General features: G+C 40.0%; 1 protein-coding gene across 1 annotated transcript in view; it reads right to left on the bottom strand.

The window, feature by feature from the left end:
* Window positions 1-3,008: 3,008 nt before the first annotated feature.
* LOC309480626 (laforin-like) overlaps window positions 3,009-17,250 on the bottom strand; it is a 53,308-nt gene continuing 39,066 nt past the window's right edge. The window contains exon 5 of the mRNA XM_082145238.1: window positions 3,009-3,219. Coding sequence (XP_082001364.1) covers window positions 3,136-3,219 — 84 coding nt within the window. The 3' untranslated portion in view covers window positions 3,009-3,135. The remainder of the gene's footprint in view (window positions 3,220-17,250) is intronic.

The following is a 17,250-nucleotide window of genomic DNA, read 5'->3' as shown; positions in this document are numbered from 1 at the left end:
AATTCCCCATACTCCCATTACTTATGATGTTCCTCAAGGATCTGTTCTCGGTCCTCTGCTCTTTATAGTCTACATAGTTCTCTTTGGTACTATTCTGCAAAAACATGGTTTTCAAAGTCACTGCTATGCCGACAACACACATATCAGATCCAGATCATCTCACTCCTCACCCAATTTGATTATCTGTGATCTAAAAATCTGAATTAACTCAAACTAAATACTGATATAAAACTAAAATCTGACTTATAGGTCTTTCACATTAACCTCGCTTTTCTCAACTCAGTTTTTGCATGTGAAGGTTTTACTGTTATACATTCACAAACTGTTCCCTACCTTGGTGTTATCATTGACTTACTGTAGGGGTGCCAAATCCTGTTCCTGGAGATCTACCTCCCTGCAAAGTTCAGCTCCAACCCTAATCAAACACACCTGAAGCAGCTAATTGACATCTTCAGGAGCACTTGATAATTACAGACAGGTGTGTTGGATCAGGGCTGGATCTGAACTCTGCTGGTTGATCTCCAGGAACAGGATTGTGCACCCCTCACTTACAGCATCTCTATCTTTTGTTCTCCACATGAAGTCCCTAATTAAAAATGCATTATTAACCATTTCAATATAGATCTATACTTTAGCACATGTCCACCTGTTTTATAGAAGTTAGTAGAAAACTCTGCATAATCTTGCACCTTAAAATACTATTTATCTTCTTCAATAACACATACATCTTCTGGCTCTATCTCATCACTTTCCCCAGGTTCAGGCTCTTCTCCATAGGAAATATCCGTAGAATTCCATCCATCTGTATTGTTTCTATATTTATATTGTTAGTTTTCTCCTTTGTTTTTTATGATCTTGTAAAGTTTGAAAGGTTAAATAAAACTTAAATATTATTATTATTTTATTTGACATTCCTCTTTACTGCATTCAGACAGTGATTGATCATCGCTATCTTGTGCTCCCAGCTGGTGCATTTTTCCTGGATCGTAATGCAACAAAAATTACCACTTTACACCTTCAGAATGAGAGTGTGTGGGCTCAAATGTGTTTGCCAGAAACTTTCATTTCCCACCTTCCTTTGTTTAGACTTTTCCCACCTCCTCAGTCTGTAGGCTGAAAGCTTGGATTTATTTTCCAATTTTAATTTCATCCAATCATTCTTTACACAAAACCTAAAAATAAGATTTAATTAATTGTCATTATTTTACATTTTCTTCGTACTTCTGAACATGTAACTTCAGTGCACCTGTGTTTCCATTTGATCAGCATACTCTTGGCAGTGAGAACAGAACTGTGCTATTAATATGCTGCTCCCACACACACAGTGTGTTTGTATTGTGTTAGATAAATATGGATTTCTCTCTCACACACTCCTACTTACATAATCATTACTCATCTTCTGGATTTTTTGGCGATCAGCTGACAGATGCTGCTCTGACACATTCAAAACATCGAAAATCATTTTCTAAATCAGTATTTTTCCAGGAACAATATATAAACATCCATAAAACCAGATCAATACTATTCAAATTTGGATATTTCAATTTGTATTATTAAGTTACCCTTTTCTTATTCTATTGCCAAATTGTTTTCAGCAATAAACCTCTAACATTTGTTAAGATTTAGTATGTTACATAAATGTGTCTTGATTGAGGACTCATCTTTGAATAAAGCTGATTTGTTAAGGTAAACAGAGTTTATGCTAGATGTACAACTGTCATGGTCAGAGCAGGCAGGGTGATGAGATGTAGATTTCCAGCCAAAATGTTTGGTAATAAGGAAGAGTAAACCAAAAAATAGAAGGCAAGCAACACAACAGGTAGGCTAAACTGCATAGACAATACAGGAAAATGAAAATAATCCAACTAAGGGCTTCAAAATACAAGAAAAAAGGGGACTACAAGACACAGGTGAACATAATCAATGAGTAACCAAAGAAACAAACTAGCAACTGGAACAAAGGAAACATGAAGGAAGACTAAGGAAAACAGGAACCAAACTAATGTCCATGGAACATAATTTTAGTTGAAAATGGCGTCGTTGGCCGTTCATTTACATGCACATTTTTAAAAATGGGTTTCAAAGGGCAAGTTTTTGAAACCGATATTGTTACTGTCTCCGTGTAAACTACATGAAAACGGTGATGTGCTATATAGGTGTTCAGTTATAGGTGTATATAGGTGGTATAGGTGTTCAGACTATAGGCGCGTAGTGTTTACAAAGTGACATCGCCAACTACTGGCCTGACATCAATAATACAGCGTTTTTAGTTGTTTTCGAGGATCTGTGTGAACAAGGATCGTTTTGACAATGTTGTCGTTTGTACGTGAAACTTTTAAAAAATGCAAAGGAAAAACTTTGCAGTCTTTTGTACATCGTTGTCGTGTAAACATACCCTAAAACTGAATGTGACAACAACTTGTACTGTATGTGTGATGGTAATGTTACCTTATCTAACTGTTCTTTTGCTTTTGCAACAAAACAATTGCAGACAGAAGATTGTTAGAGTTTATTTGTTTTATCCTGAACTTTTTAGTTTGATCTGTTATTGAATTGCTAATACATTTCAGTGAATAAAAGTTTTTTTTTATTTTTTGTTTTTTTTTATGTATTGTGTGTATCCTTACTTTCAAGTCAAGTCAAGTCAAGTCATCTTCATTTATATAGCGCTTTTAACAATGTAGATTGTTTCAAAGCAGCTTTACAGAGACAAGCGTATAATTTAAGGTAACAGAGATTGTTTTGGCTTTATAGTGGTTCTTTAATAAAGTTATTTTCCAGCTAAAGTTAGTTTTGACTGATTCACTTCCGTCGCAACGATCATTTGTTATTAAATTAGGGGCCGCTAAGACGACACCATTCTCTCTACACAAACTTTAAACGCGAACCTGTGAGAAACGCTGATGGCGTTTTAGAATTGGTTCTATAGTTATGTGCGTTTGAATATATGTGCGCAGGTTTGGAATTCCCTACAGACCAAGCCTCAACAAAGTACTGGGCTTTCCTTATGAATTTTGATAGATAATTTTATTTTATTTTGTCACTTCGGGTAGGAACGCGAAACGAAATTTCCTGACAACGCCTTATCTGTAGAGTGGTAAAGGGATCCTCCATAGGGAGAGACTAGTTGGCACTTCAGCACTGCGTTGTCATCGGGTCCAGGTGAAGGTCCTTCATCAGATCTGGATACGGCCTGTATCCGGGAGGCTGCGGGAAAACCTCGAGATAAACACAGACACTAAAATTAGCCTAGATGCCATTCTTCTCATGATGTAACGAGTACATCAGGATTTATGGGAAGTGTTCCCGGTTCCGGCTGACCTAATCTATGCAGCCTAACATTGAATTTTAGAAGTCTATAATGTATTATGTGAATGCTACTGTAGGTCAAAGAGATGTGTCTTTAATCTGGCTTTGAACTGACAGAGTGTGTCTGCTTCCCGGACAATGGTAGGAAGACTGTTCCAAAGTTTTGGTGCTAAATAGGAGAAGGATCTACCGCCAGCAGTCGATTTTGATATTCTAGGTATTATTAACTGGCCGGAATTTTGAGATCGCAATAGACGTGAAGGACTATAATGCGTTAAGAGCTCGCTCAAGTACTGCGGAGCTAAACCATTTAGTGCTTTGTAAGTAATCAGCAATATTTTAAAATTTATGCGATGTTTAATAGGCAGCCAATGCAGTTTTGACAGAACCGGGCTAATATGGTCATACTACCTGGTTCTGGTAAGAACTCGAGCTGCTGCGTTTTGGACCAGCTGTAGTTTGTTAATTAAGCGTGCAGGGCAACCACCCAGTATAGCATTACAATAATCTAGCCTTGAGGTCATGAACGCATGAACTAATTGTTCCGCATTTGTCAATGAGAGCATATGGCGTAATTTAGATATATTTTTAAGATGGAAAAATGCGGTTTTACAGATACTAGACAAGTGACTTTCAAATGAAATATTGGTATCAAAGAGCACACCCAGGTTCCTAACCGACAACGAAGACTTAACAGAGCAGCCATCAAGTGTTAGACAGTATTCTAGGTTACTACGTGAGGAAGTTTTTTGTCCAATAATTAGAATCTCTGTTTTTTCAGAATTTAGAAGTAGGAAATTACGAGTCATACGAGTCATCCAATTTTTTATATCTGCTATGCATTCCGTTAATTTTGTGAATTGGTAAGTTTCGTTAGGTTTTGAAAAAATATAGAGCTCAGTATCGTCAGCATAACAGTGGAAGCTAATTCCATGCTTCCTATGAAGCATGGATGATATCTCCTAATGGTAGCATGTACAGAGTGAACAGCAACGGTCCTAGTACTGAGCCTTGTGGTACACCATACTGAACTTGTGATTGATAAGATATCTCTTCATTTACTGCTACAAACTGATAACGGTCAGATAAGTATGATTTAAACCATGCTAGTGCAATTCCACTAATGCCAACATAATGTTCGAGTCTATTTAAAAGAATGTTGTGGTCAATGGTGTCAAATGCTGCACTAAGATCGAGTAACACTAATAGAGAGATACAACCACGATCGGATGATAAAAGCAAATCATTTGTGACTCTAACGAGAGCTGTCTCGGTACTATGGTACGGTCTAAATCCAGACTGGAAATCCTCGCAGATATCATTTCTTTCAAGAAAGGAACACAGTTGTGAGGATACTGCCTTTTCTAATATCTTTGACAGAAAAGGTAGATTCGAGATCGGCCTGTAATTGACTAATTCTGTAGGATCAAGTTGCGTTTTTTTAACAAGCGGTTTAATCATAGCCAGCTTAAAGGTTTTTGGTACGTATCCTAGAGACAAAGACGAATTAATGATATTAAGAAGAGGATCTGTGACCTCTGGGAGCATCTCTTTCAGTAGCTTAGTCGGTATAGGGTCTAACATACATGTTGTCGATTTAGATGATTTAACGAGTTTAGTAAATTCTTGCTCTCCAATAGCAACGAATGAATCAAATTTTTCCTCAGGGAGACTACAATGCACTGCCTGATGCGATACTGTAGTAGACGGTTGCATAGTTATAATTTTGTCCCTGATATTATCAATCTTATAAGTGAAGAAGTTCATAAAATCATTACTGCTATGTTGCTTGGAAACTTCGGTGCTTGAAGCTTTCTTTTTCGTTAGTTTAGCCACCGTTTCAAATAAATACCTAGGATTATGTTTATTTTCTTCTAATAGGGTTGAAAAATAAGCAGATCTAGCAGCTTTTAAAGCCTCTCTGTAAGTAATCGAGCTCTCCTTCCATCAAATGCGAAATACCTCTAGTTTTGTTTTCTTCCAGTTGCGCTCCATTTTTCTGGCTGCTCTCTTAAGGGCCCGAGTGTGCTCGTTGTACCACGGCGTTGGACTATTTTCTTTAATCTTCTTTAAGCGCAACGGAGCAACTGTGTCTATAGTGCTGGAAAAGAGAGAGTTAAAAGTTTCTGTTGCAATATCAAGTTGTTCTAAGCTATCCGGGATGCTGAGATGATGAAACTAATCAGGAAGATTATTAATAAAGCAATCTTTAGTGGCAGAAGTGATAGTTTTAACATATTTGAAACACGGAGTCGGCTTTGCAGCCTTGGCTAAATGTAATTTACACGAGACTAGATAATGATCTGAAATGTCATCGCTCTGCTGCAGAATTTCAACGGCATCAACATCTATTCCGTGTGATAATATTAGATCTAGAGTATGATTACGACGGTGAGTAGGTCCTGACACGTGTTGTCTAACTCCAATTGAGTTTACAATGTCTTTAAATGACAATCCCAATGCATCTTTTTTATTATCGATGTGTATATTAAAATCACCAACAATTAGTACTTTATCTGCAGTCAATATTAATTCTGATAGAAAGTCTGCAAATTCTTTGATAAAGTCTGTATGGTGCCCTGGTGGCCTGTATACAGTAGCCAGCACAAATCTCAAACGTGATTTATCGTTTATACTATATATTTTTACATTAAGCACCAATGCTTCAAAAGAATTATATTTAAAACTTGATTTCTTAGTGGTTTTGAAAATATTACTATAAATTACAGCAACTCCTCCCCCTTTGCGTTTCAGACGAGGCTCATGTTTATAACAATAATCTTGCGGGGTGGACTCATTTAAAGTAATGTAATCGTTTGGTTTTAGCCAGGTTTCTAACACAGCACATCTAGGTTATTATCTGAAATCATATCATTAACAATGAGTGCTTTTGAAGTAAGCGATCGAATATTCAGCAACCCAAGCTTTAGCATTTGCTCATCTGTATTATAGCTGTTTTTTATTTGTTGAACATCAATTACATTTTTAACCTTAGATGGGTTTAAACGTTTTTTGGATTTCCAAGTTCGGGGAACAGACACAGTCTCTATATGATGATAGCTAGGTGAAAGAGGCTCTATGTGATGGGATTTATCTGACCTTGGTGATGCGAGGCCGCTAGCAGACGGTCGGTTTAGCCAGTCTGTCTGCTTCCTGACCTGAGCCCCAGATTGTCATGTTTGAGCTCTAAGACTATGTGCCATATTACTAGAGAGAAGAGCAGCACCATCCCAGGAGGGATGAATACCATCTCTTTTCAACAGGTCAGGTTTGCCCCAAAAACTTTTCCAATTGTCTATGAATTCTATATTATTAAGCGGACACCACTTAGACAGCCAACCGTTAAGCGAACACAATCTACTAACTATCTCATCACTCCTGCGAACAGGAAGGGGGCCAGAGCAAATTACAGTCCTTGACATCGTACTTGCGAGTTCACACACCTCTTTAATATTAATTTTGGTGATCTCCGACTGGCGGAGTCGAACATCATTAGTGCCGACATGAATAATGATCTTAGAGAATTTACGATTAGCATTAGCCAGCACTTTTAAATTTGCTTTAATGTCAGGCGCTCTGGCTCCCGGCAAACATGTGACTATGGTGGCTGGTGTCTCTGTTTTCACGTTCCGTGTAATAGAATCGCCAATAACTAGGGCACAATCATTCTCAGTGGGTGTTTCACTGAGCGGGGCAAATCGATTTGTTATGGTAATCGGAACGGAAGAGTGGTTTTTTGATCCGCGACTAGAGCGATCCCTCACTGTCACCCATTTGCCCGGCTGCATAGGCTCTACTTCAGCCAGAACCGACTCATGTAAAGAGTTCACTATGCTAGGCGCATCCAAAGTAGTATTTAAATCTCTAGCACTCTTACTATCCTCAATTAAAGTTTGGATGCATGTTTCTAATTCTAAAATCTTTTCTGTCAGCCTAACTGTCTCCTTGCATTTATCCAGAGGCGGACAGAGTACACAGCTTCATTACTTGAGTAAAAGTACAGATACCCCTTGCTAAATTTTACTCAAGTACAAGTAAAAGTACTACAGTCAGATGTCTACTTAAGTAAAAGTACTGAAGTACTTGTTTTTAAAAGTACTTGAGTATCAAGAGTACAAGAGTAAATTTTCTAAATATTGCATTACTACTGCCACAGTGCTTACATTGGTAAACACAGCAAACACTTGAAGCGAAAACTATCATTAAATTGTTCAGAAAATTGAAATAGTCTGGCGAGGTGGGGCCACGGGTTGGCACATTCCCGGGAGCGATATTTTTTTTCCCAGGATGGTAGGGGAAGACTCATGAATATTCATTAGGGAAGTCATCCCTGATTGGTCTGATAAACTACCCCCTAACCCCACCCCTAAACCTACCCATCACTAGGGTCAAGACCAATCAGGGATGACTTCCTAATGAATATTCATGAGTCTTCCCCTACCATCCTGAAAAAAAAAAAAAATCGCTTCCCGCGATGGACCTTCATCCATTGTTTCGTCCATGGTTTCGTCTCTTATCTAAATCTGACCATGGAGTTGACTTTGGCGGAAAGCTGAAGGTGATTGCTGATAGGCTGTCCCAATCAGTGGCGCCTGCACAATCCAATCACGTTTGAGAGGGAAACAACAAATCGAGGGTTTCCGAGATTTTTCTTTTTTCCTTTTTTTTTTTTTGTTTAGAAGAAGTAATGGGTACTCACGGTTATGGATAGAAATGTAGTGGAGTAAAGAGTACAATATTTGCCTCTCAAATGTACAAGTCATGAGTACTCCCCAAAAATGATACTCGAGTAAAGTACAGATCCCTCAAAATTGTACTTAAGTACTGTACTCAAGTAAATGTACTCCGTTACTGTCCGGCTCTGCATTTATCACATATAAATCCTATATTGCCGACAGAGAAGGCTATGCTAAACATGTGACATGAAGTGCAGGTGACAATAACAGGACAAGACATTACTCACCGTGTTTGTTGACTGATTCTTACTTACCTGAGCTTTTTATGAACTCAAAGGCGCGGGCGCGCGAGAGAAAAATAAATAAATAAAGATAGCTGAGCACACGGGTGGCGCGTTAACAGGCTAGCGTGTTGTGCAAACAGAAGCTAGCGATGTCAGGTTAATCTGAGATGTTGGGTAAGCTGTATTTAGTAGTAGTATAAACAACTAGAAATTGTAGTAAATGATGGGTCAAAACAAAGAAATCCGAGGCTTAAACGGAGCTTACAGCACCGAAGCAAACACACTCACAGCAGGCAGCGAGGCAGGCAGACAGGAGCAATCGATCAAGGCAGACCGGAGCAATCGATCCTTTAAAACATGCCATTAAATGTAATAGTAATATCTGAGTGAACATAGTTCAAAAACATTGGCTTTAAATTGGGGTCTTGGTCACCATGAAGGGGATTCATTTGTACTAATGTCTAGTTTACTGTGCATTATCCCACTATTTAATAAATTGGTGGACATTCAATTATTTTAATATCTCGTAGATTAGTTTAAAGCTCCTCATAAAAACAGTCAATTACAATTTTTGTTATTATTAGGTTTGTCAGCTGAGTGGTTAGTTATACAGGACATGCCATGGTATAAGTGGGATAATCCACGGCGAGCTGTGCATTAAACGATTTGAATGCACTCCACTTCGCGTCGGGTAAATACCAGAAATATTTGACAGAGTGAATTCTGCAATGGACCAACCAGAACACACTTGTGTATGTGGTTTACAGGGACTCTCCATAGGTGAAAGTAAGGGATAATAGACAGCTAGCTGTGCTTTAAACTGTTTTATGCAGGACATGGAGGCAAAGAACCGCCCGACGCGAAGTGGAGTGCATTCAAATCGTTTAATGCACAGCTAGCCGTGGATTATCCCATTTATACCATGGTCATTTGCCAGCATTGACAACTTAAAACTGTTATGTTCTGGAAGGGTAACATTGATGGTTATTTTCGTCAGTTTCGTCAGTTAGATTCAGCATTCTGCCCGCTCTGAATCAGACACAAAGATAAAGTAGTGCGTGAGATTACATTTATTTGAATGAATGAATTATAGCATTTATTTGAATTCATTATCGAGGTAGAGAGAGAGATGCGTAGCCTACTTGTGTCTGTTCAGCGTCTCTCTCTCTCTCTCTCTCTCTCTCTCTCTCTTAAATTGTGAGTTTCATTACTTCAAAAAGCAATAACCGATTTTATTGCTAAAAGTGTATATTCTATCCCCTAACCTTACCCTACCCCTAAACTTATCCATCACAGAAAGCTTTCAGCATTTTTTTATTTTCAAAAAACATCACTTCACCACATTTATAAGCTGTTTTCCTCATGGAGACCGAACAATTTCCCCATAAGGACAAGGATTTAGGATATTGACTTCTTCGTGGGGATTCCATCTTTGTGGGGATATTTTGTCCCCTTAATATAGGGTTTACCAGGACAACACACACACACTCACTCCCCCTTGGGGGAGCTATGGAAAGCTGAAGTATTGGGCCATTGTAGTTTAGGAAATCACTGTCTCACTTGGTTCTGAACCGGGTGATCCGGGTGGGAATTGAATGGGGAGCGAAAAGGAAATCAAGCCAGTTCAATATCATTTCCACTTCGTTTTTCTCATAAGATTCAACATTAGCCCAGGCCAGAGAGCTGGCTGGTAGTTGGGAGGAGGTCTATTAACATTAGAGTGGCTATTAGTGATAAGAGTAAAAGAGGATCTAACGGTTGGGTAATAGAAGGGGCCTAAGAAAAGAGGAAGTTCTCTTGGGAGTATGATGCTGGTCCAGGATTATCGAACCGTGACCCCTGGGGATACGGTTTGGTTTGGTGGTCCGGAGTTAATTTAGATTGAAGATTTCATACTCCTGGGTAGGGAGAGATCTATAGGATAAGAGAATGTAATAAGTGATGGAGTAAGATAACTTTATCAAAAGAGTTTTCTGTTATAGATCACAAAATTGGATAGAGATGAGCAGTTCAAGATTATCGTTAGGCTCATGCACAAGCATATCAAGATGACCCATCATTTAACAATCTACGGGAGACTGAGGAGGAACCAGGGCCCAGATCTCTGCAACAGGTGGTGAGATGGCTAAGAGCAGTAGTGGTGCCGGCAGCCCCAGCACCCACAAAAGGGTGGCAATTGTATGGCAGTGCCAGGCAGTGTGTGTGTGAGAGCCTAAGGATGTACTATATCTCTGTGAAATACGTGGGAGAAAGAGGAAGAGGATGGAACAAGACAGGGTAGGACTACAGGAAAAAGGACGATGAGTTCAGTGGCTTGGGCATACTTGAGAGGCAGGAGCACGGGGGGAGGGGGACAAGTTCAGGAATTGGATCATCCGACTCAGCAGAACAGTTTTGGTGCTAGGAGACTCAAACATGAGGAGGCTACCGATCATATTGGATAAAAGGGTCCAAGTGGTGTGTTATCCAGGAGCACAGTGGGCACATGCACATGATATTTTGAATAACAGGACCCCAACAAGTGAAGGAGTTACAAGGGTACTATTGTCCTTTGGAATCAATAATAGGAACCAAGCCATTGGTTATCATGAGAAAATTATCAAGAAAGCCCTGGGGCTTTCGCACAGAGTTGGACTTTTGCACAGAGTTGGACTTTTCCCATTAGACCCAGGAAACAGGGAGGGCAATGTGGCAGCACTGGGAAGGGCAGTTAAACTGCTAAGGGAGAGGCAAACCAAAGCCAGGGTACCGTGGTGAAACTCTCCCAGACAGTTTTAAGAATCTTAAATAAAGATGAAATATCAGTTCTGCAAAGGGGTCTGTCTTTTTTCCCAGGGGATCATGGATGGGGGAGAATCGTTGGAATTGATTGGACGCAGAGGCCGGCCTTGCGGCCTATCATTGACGGCAAAAATGTACCGGTTTTTTGAGGGGGAAGAGGGGAGGGGGAGGAGAGACAGGGGGTCCAGTTTATGATGAGTTTAGGATGGGAGCCGAGGAGGAGTCAGGTGGCGGAGTTGGTATGGATGATAGTGGAGGAGGATGAGAAAGTTATGAAAGGGGTAAAGCAGGTGGGAGAAGCGTGACACCTATCGAGGGAGGAATGGGAGGCCTTAAAGGACTTGAGGAGGGATGTAGTTGTCAAGTGAGCAGAAAAAGGCAGCATGGTGGTTATAATGGACAGAGAGCAATATGTTAGGGAGGCCATGAGGCAATTGCAAGACACAGAATTTTATAAACAATTGGAGCAGCCAATTTACTTAGAGTCGGTGGAGGTGATTAAAAGCAAATTGGAAATACTATAGAAGAAATGGTTTTTAAATAAGAAGCAAGCAGAGTATGTGAAAGGGCAGGACATACCGAGGAAAAGGAGGTTTTATTTATTGCCCAAGGTGCATAAGGAAAGGGCCAGCTGGCCATTTAGTTTATTAACTCCTATAACAACCTGCTCTCCACCAGGCATACTAGCCATGTGAAGGATACTTACCACTTTCTAGAGAATGTTAAAACCATTAGAATTAATTTACAGAATCTCACAGGCCATCCCCTTGAACAGAAAAAAAAATGCATTTACCTCATTGGGGCACTCGGTGTGGGTATGTGGGGGAAACTGGAAATTCCATTTTAAAAAGGATGTGGGCCAATAGGTACACAGTAAGGAAAGGAATTCGAAGCAATGGAACAAATATTTGCCTAATTTCGAGAGGCACGGCATCCAGAGCATCAAGGTGTGCGGACTGGAACACAATCCGGAGTGGGGAAAGGCTGACAAGAGTGAAAAAAGAAAGGTACTGGATCAGGAGGCTGGGCTAAAGCTTATACCCAAAAGCGTTGAATGTGAAGACCCGTTAAGGGAGATAAGATATGTAAATAAAGTGTGGTTAAGAAATGTAACTGAGTCTGAGTCTGTGTAATTCTTGAGTCGGAATGATTATTGAGGGGGTCCTTCCCAATAACAGAGTTTGTGCTATTTTGAAGGGTAGAAGATAGGATGCTACGGGGGTTAGGATGCTACAGCAGCCATATCACCCTGTAGTCCAAGACTGGTTGCCCACTGAAGCTAAGCAGGGCTGAGCCTGGTTAGTACCTGGATGGGAGACCTCCTGGGAAAAAACAGGTTGCTGCTGGAAGAGGTGTTAGTGAGGCCAGCAAGGGGCGCTCACCCTGTGGTCTGTGTGGGTCCTAACACCCCAGTGTAGTGACGGGGACACTATACTGCCAAAAAGAGCACCGTCCTTCGGATGAGACGTTAAACCGAGGTCCTGACTCTCTGTGGTCATTAAAAATCAGTAGGGGTGTAACCCCGGCATCCTGGCCAAATTTGCCCCTTGGCCTCTGTCGATCATGGCCTCCTAATCATCCCCATATACTGATTGGTTTCATCACTGTCTCCTCTCCACCAGTAAGCTGGTGTGTGGTGGTGAGTGTTCTGGCGCAATATGGCTGCCGTCGCATCATCCAAGTGGATGCTGCACATTGGTGGTGGTTGAGGAGATTCCCCCCTTCTATGTAAAGCGCTTTGAGGTCTCAGAAAAAGCGCTATATAAAATGTAACAAATTATTATTATTATTAATTATTAATTATTATTTAGTGGAGGTGAGTTGGGTACGGGGAGTTCCGGGTTCAAATCCAATAGAAAAAAGTTTTTTAGATGGTTTGGAAAAACAGCATTAAATACTAGGTTGATTGAGGTTGTTGGGGAAAGGTGGGGAGGGATGGGACTAGGGGTCTGGGATTAGAAATACTGTAGTTTTGGCAATGGGAGCAAACATCATGGTACTTAATAAAATGGTAATCAAGGCAGTCATGGAAATCGTGGGGTTGACTAATGAGGTTGTAGTCGTGTGAATCTGGTGGAGGTTGGTGGAATAGTCATGGTATTCGTGGAGGTACCAATAAGGTGGTAGTCGGTGCAATCGTGTTAAGCATGATATAATTTTGGGATGATCAGATTGTAAGAACGGTGGGAGATTTATATAATGAGGCTTGAATTGTCTAGGGATCATGTTACCAATAGAGGACTTAGATTTTTGAGGGACACATGCCTAGGACAAGATCCCCTTGTCAGGCTGCCTCAGAGGAGTGTGTCCAATGATCCTGAGGTATCCAGGAACATCCAATGATCCTGAGGTATACCACAGATGATGTGTCTGGGGTTGGATAGATCTAGGGAGAGGGCATAAGGGAAACTTGCCTAAACCTACCCGGTAATAGGGGGATTGACCGATTCAAAGCCTGGTTGGACTATGTATCTGAAACATACCCCCAAACCTACCCTTCACATAAAAGAGACTTAATTCTAAGGCAATTGGGCTATCCCTGTACCTGCAACCAGCACTAAAACCTAACGCTTACAGGGGATTGCAACCGAATTTGAACTCAATTGGGCTAACCCTGAATCTGAACAAATCTAAACCTACCCTTTACAGGGGACTGGTCCATAGGCGGGGGCCTAAGGGGGATAGCACAGGGTTAGGTTTAACTCCAGATGGGGGAGTGGGATATGAGAATTTGATGCAATGGAAAGAGGGATTAAAACAAGAGAACCAGGAGAATTGTTTGTTGAAAGAAAAGGAGGGGGAGGTAAAATCAGCAGAAAGAGTGGAGCAGCCCCATCAAAATCACACACTGGCCAGTGCATTCCTGCATCCTCCCTAATCCAAACTGGACAGCCGAAGGTTTGTCCGGGGGAGGCGTTATCTTTTCACAACCCACACACACACACAGAGAGAGTTTTGTTTTTTTACAGCAAAAATTAATATAAGACTTTGAATGTTTTATGAAGGTTTAGAGGAAATGTTTCAACATGTTACACAATGCTTTGAATGCAGTAATTGTAATTCAACCAAAATTATTGATATAAATATTGAAATTAGTCTATTCAGACGTTGACGCTTCATTTCTATCCTTTATTTGCATTGGATTAATTGAGTGAGTTATGGTGTGTTTTTTTCACATGACTGTCTCTTTCTATCTCACTGTGGATTTTTATTGCTGGAGCCACTGAGGCAGGAAAATGAACAAGGTCCAATTTTCTCCCTGCAAAGTAAAATTGGATAGCAAACTAAATGAGGTAGTGCTGAAAGAAAACCGAAAACAAAGCTGTCATGCAAGAAGATCTGATGTCTGCCCACTCATTGCAGATCAGCGTATCTGACTTCACATAAAAAAATCTGATTTACTAAAACTACAGAAAGAGAGAGTAAAGAGATAATGTTTTGTTTTGTAATGTTTGAGTGGTCTTGTCAAAGTAGTGATGCTACAAACTAATTTAGGAAGTATTCTGTAATCAGATAAGTGTGTCAAAGTAATGTCCAAATGGAAGTGATGTACAGCTATAACATGTTACGTGCTTAGTTAACATAGTGTATTGAGTTAAGCTGACACAGTGAATGTGTAAAGAAGCCATTTCAACTTGTGCTCATAATGATTACAATATAAGGATAATATCTGTCAGTTTTGTATGCCAATTACAAAAGTATCAAAAAAACAGGGGAGCAAAAGAAGAATTAGCGTATATGCTGTTCATCGCATTTTATGCAAAAGATGATCAAGTCATGTGCTTACTTTGCTTCATGTGTTTTGTTCTGATTGGTTCCTTAGTATGTGTCATGTTTTCATTGGCTCCTTAGTTGATGTGTCATGTTCTGATTGGTTTATTGTCTTGTAATGTGGTCATTAGTTCTGCAGCTAAAGTGGCACGAATGCTTCAGAAAATGTGTTTATCTCATGTTTGTTTTGTTAACACTATTGATTAGGTTTATTGTAGGTGGTACATTGTTTTTAAATGTGTCAGATCATTAACCTTTTAGCACCACTCACCACAGACCAGACATTTCCAAACTGGCAAGATACATACAACTTTATTTAAATCACTCAGTTGTAAGTTGTTAACTCAAGAAACACTCAGAGGGTGAACTGAGTTGCTTCTTTTAGCTGCTTTTGCAAGCAAGAACTATTTCTGATTGCAGTGCTTGTCACCTACTGCAATACTGTATGGCACTGTGTACTGGACGGATCCACGTTTGTGTCCGTGAACGATTTACATCAGTAGCTCACTAGATTCTGTTCTCTGGTTGAACAACTTATGGCGCTTTTTCACTGCATGGCATGGCTCGGTTCGGCTCACTTTGGCGCTTTTTCACTGCATGGTATGGCTCGGTTCGGCTCGCTTTAAATGGTAACACCTCTGTTGAGGTTCCAAGCGTACCATACCGATACTAAATTGTGATGTGAAAACACTACAGATCACTGATTGGTCAGAGAGAATTGTCACTACCAATACTCGTTTGCAACACGAGACACCAAACTCGCTAGATTTAAATAGTCAGCAACAGCCACCGCAGTATAATTTGTTTGCACAATTTTTATTAAACGACTTGCATAAAAAAAAAAAAAAACTTGAAAAAAGGAATGGTTGAATCATGGTGAGTGTTCAGTAGACGAGCTGCAGACGTTCCTCTGGTAGCCGAGGAGCGGATCCAACGAGAGCTGGATATTGCGACCAGGAAGGAAAACGTTTTTCAGCAACTTTAATGAGCAGTCTACAATTCCACCCACTTTGAAGCGGTACTAAACTGCAGTGGAAAAACAAACCGAGCAAAAGCGGGCCGAGCGATTACACACACACACACACACACACACACACACACACACACACACACACACACACACACACACACTGTTCTCTGACTAAACACAAAAAAAGTGCTCAGTTTGTTTTGGTGATAGAAACCGAACAATACTTTTGCCAATTGGCCAAACTTGATATAAATCACTATATGGCCAGTTCAAGACTAACAAATGTATTTTTCTTTTCTTATGCCACTGTTTAAAAGCAGCTCCTTGTCTTTATCTGGCTACAGTTCTTTCCATTAGAAGTAACATATGAGAAACAATTAGCTCTTGGTATTGCACTGTTTGAGGTTTAATCTCAAACCAGCTTTGTAAGCACTTCTGCCTTTTCATCCCTTCTTAATTACCCATTATTTGTTTTTGTTTTCCGGACCTTTTCAGCAATAAATGCTGCCGGGACCGGTTGCACCAGCCATTTGTAAGTTACAACTTAGCATAGTTTGACATAAAGGGACACTAAGCTACAACTCACACACTATTGCATTGCACCATTACACTTTGTTGAAGCGTAACTCTACTTATAAACTAATATTTACGAAAGCCTCAGTTTAGGAGTAACAGTTGGAATAAAAGATTAGACTGAACTGCATCAACTATCTCTTTTTTTACCCGACAGACTTCAATTCTTTATATGATAATGCTGACATACACTCGCTTACATTTTCAGAGAGAGAACATTATGTGAATAGATTACTTTGTTAGCGGCTCTTCAACACAAACCCGTCCTGAACTCTGCGTGCATCAGTCCATGTTGTACAAGTACAAAATTCAGATTTTTGTATCAGTGTTTATTTTTTTTATCCTTATTTATTTATTTTCAAAAACAGTTTCTGAATGTTATTTAGCATCAAAACACACTGAAAAAACTACGTCGGCTTGGTGTGTCCTGGGCTTAAGTAGTATCATATTTAATGGAAACTTATTTTTACCGTTAGTTACTTGAGGTGAAAAAAGTTCGAATGAAGGATAAACTGAAATTCACTGCATTTCAACAACTTCTGCACACATATTTGAAGGATCATTGAGGGTAAACGTCATATTATGCGACCACTCATAACTTCATGGAGAGCTTACGATCTACTATCTATGTTCTGCCATAAGAACAAATGGTGCAACCAAATAAAGCACAGAGTACAAACTAGTAGTTACTAAGCATCTAGTGTGGACTTTACATTCTAAATTAAGAAAGAACGTATGCATTGCTAGTGCAACTCGACCCTGGTGTTCAATGTTAGCCTACTAACTACACAAAGTCCCCGAAAGCTGAGTGCAGCAGCAGCTCTGACTCACATCAAGCATGAACTTTTTTTCTTGATGGGGAGACTGTGGGCCAGTACTTATGAAA

This window comes from Leuciscus leuciscus, assembly GCF_965113295.1.
Source record: "Leuciscus leuciscus genome assembly, chromosome: 18".
Classification (NCBI taxonomy): domain Eukaryota; kingdom Metazoa; phylum Chordata; class Actinopteri; order Cypriniformes; family Leuciscidae; genus Leuciscus; species Leuciscus leuciscus.
This window is presented reverse-complemented; position numbering and strand designations above follow the sequence as displayed.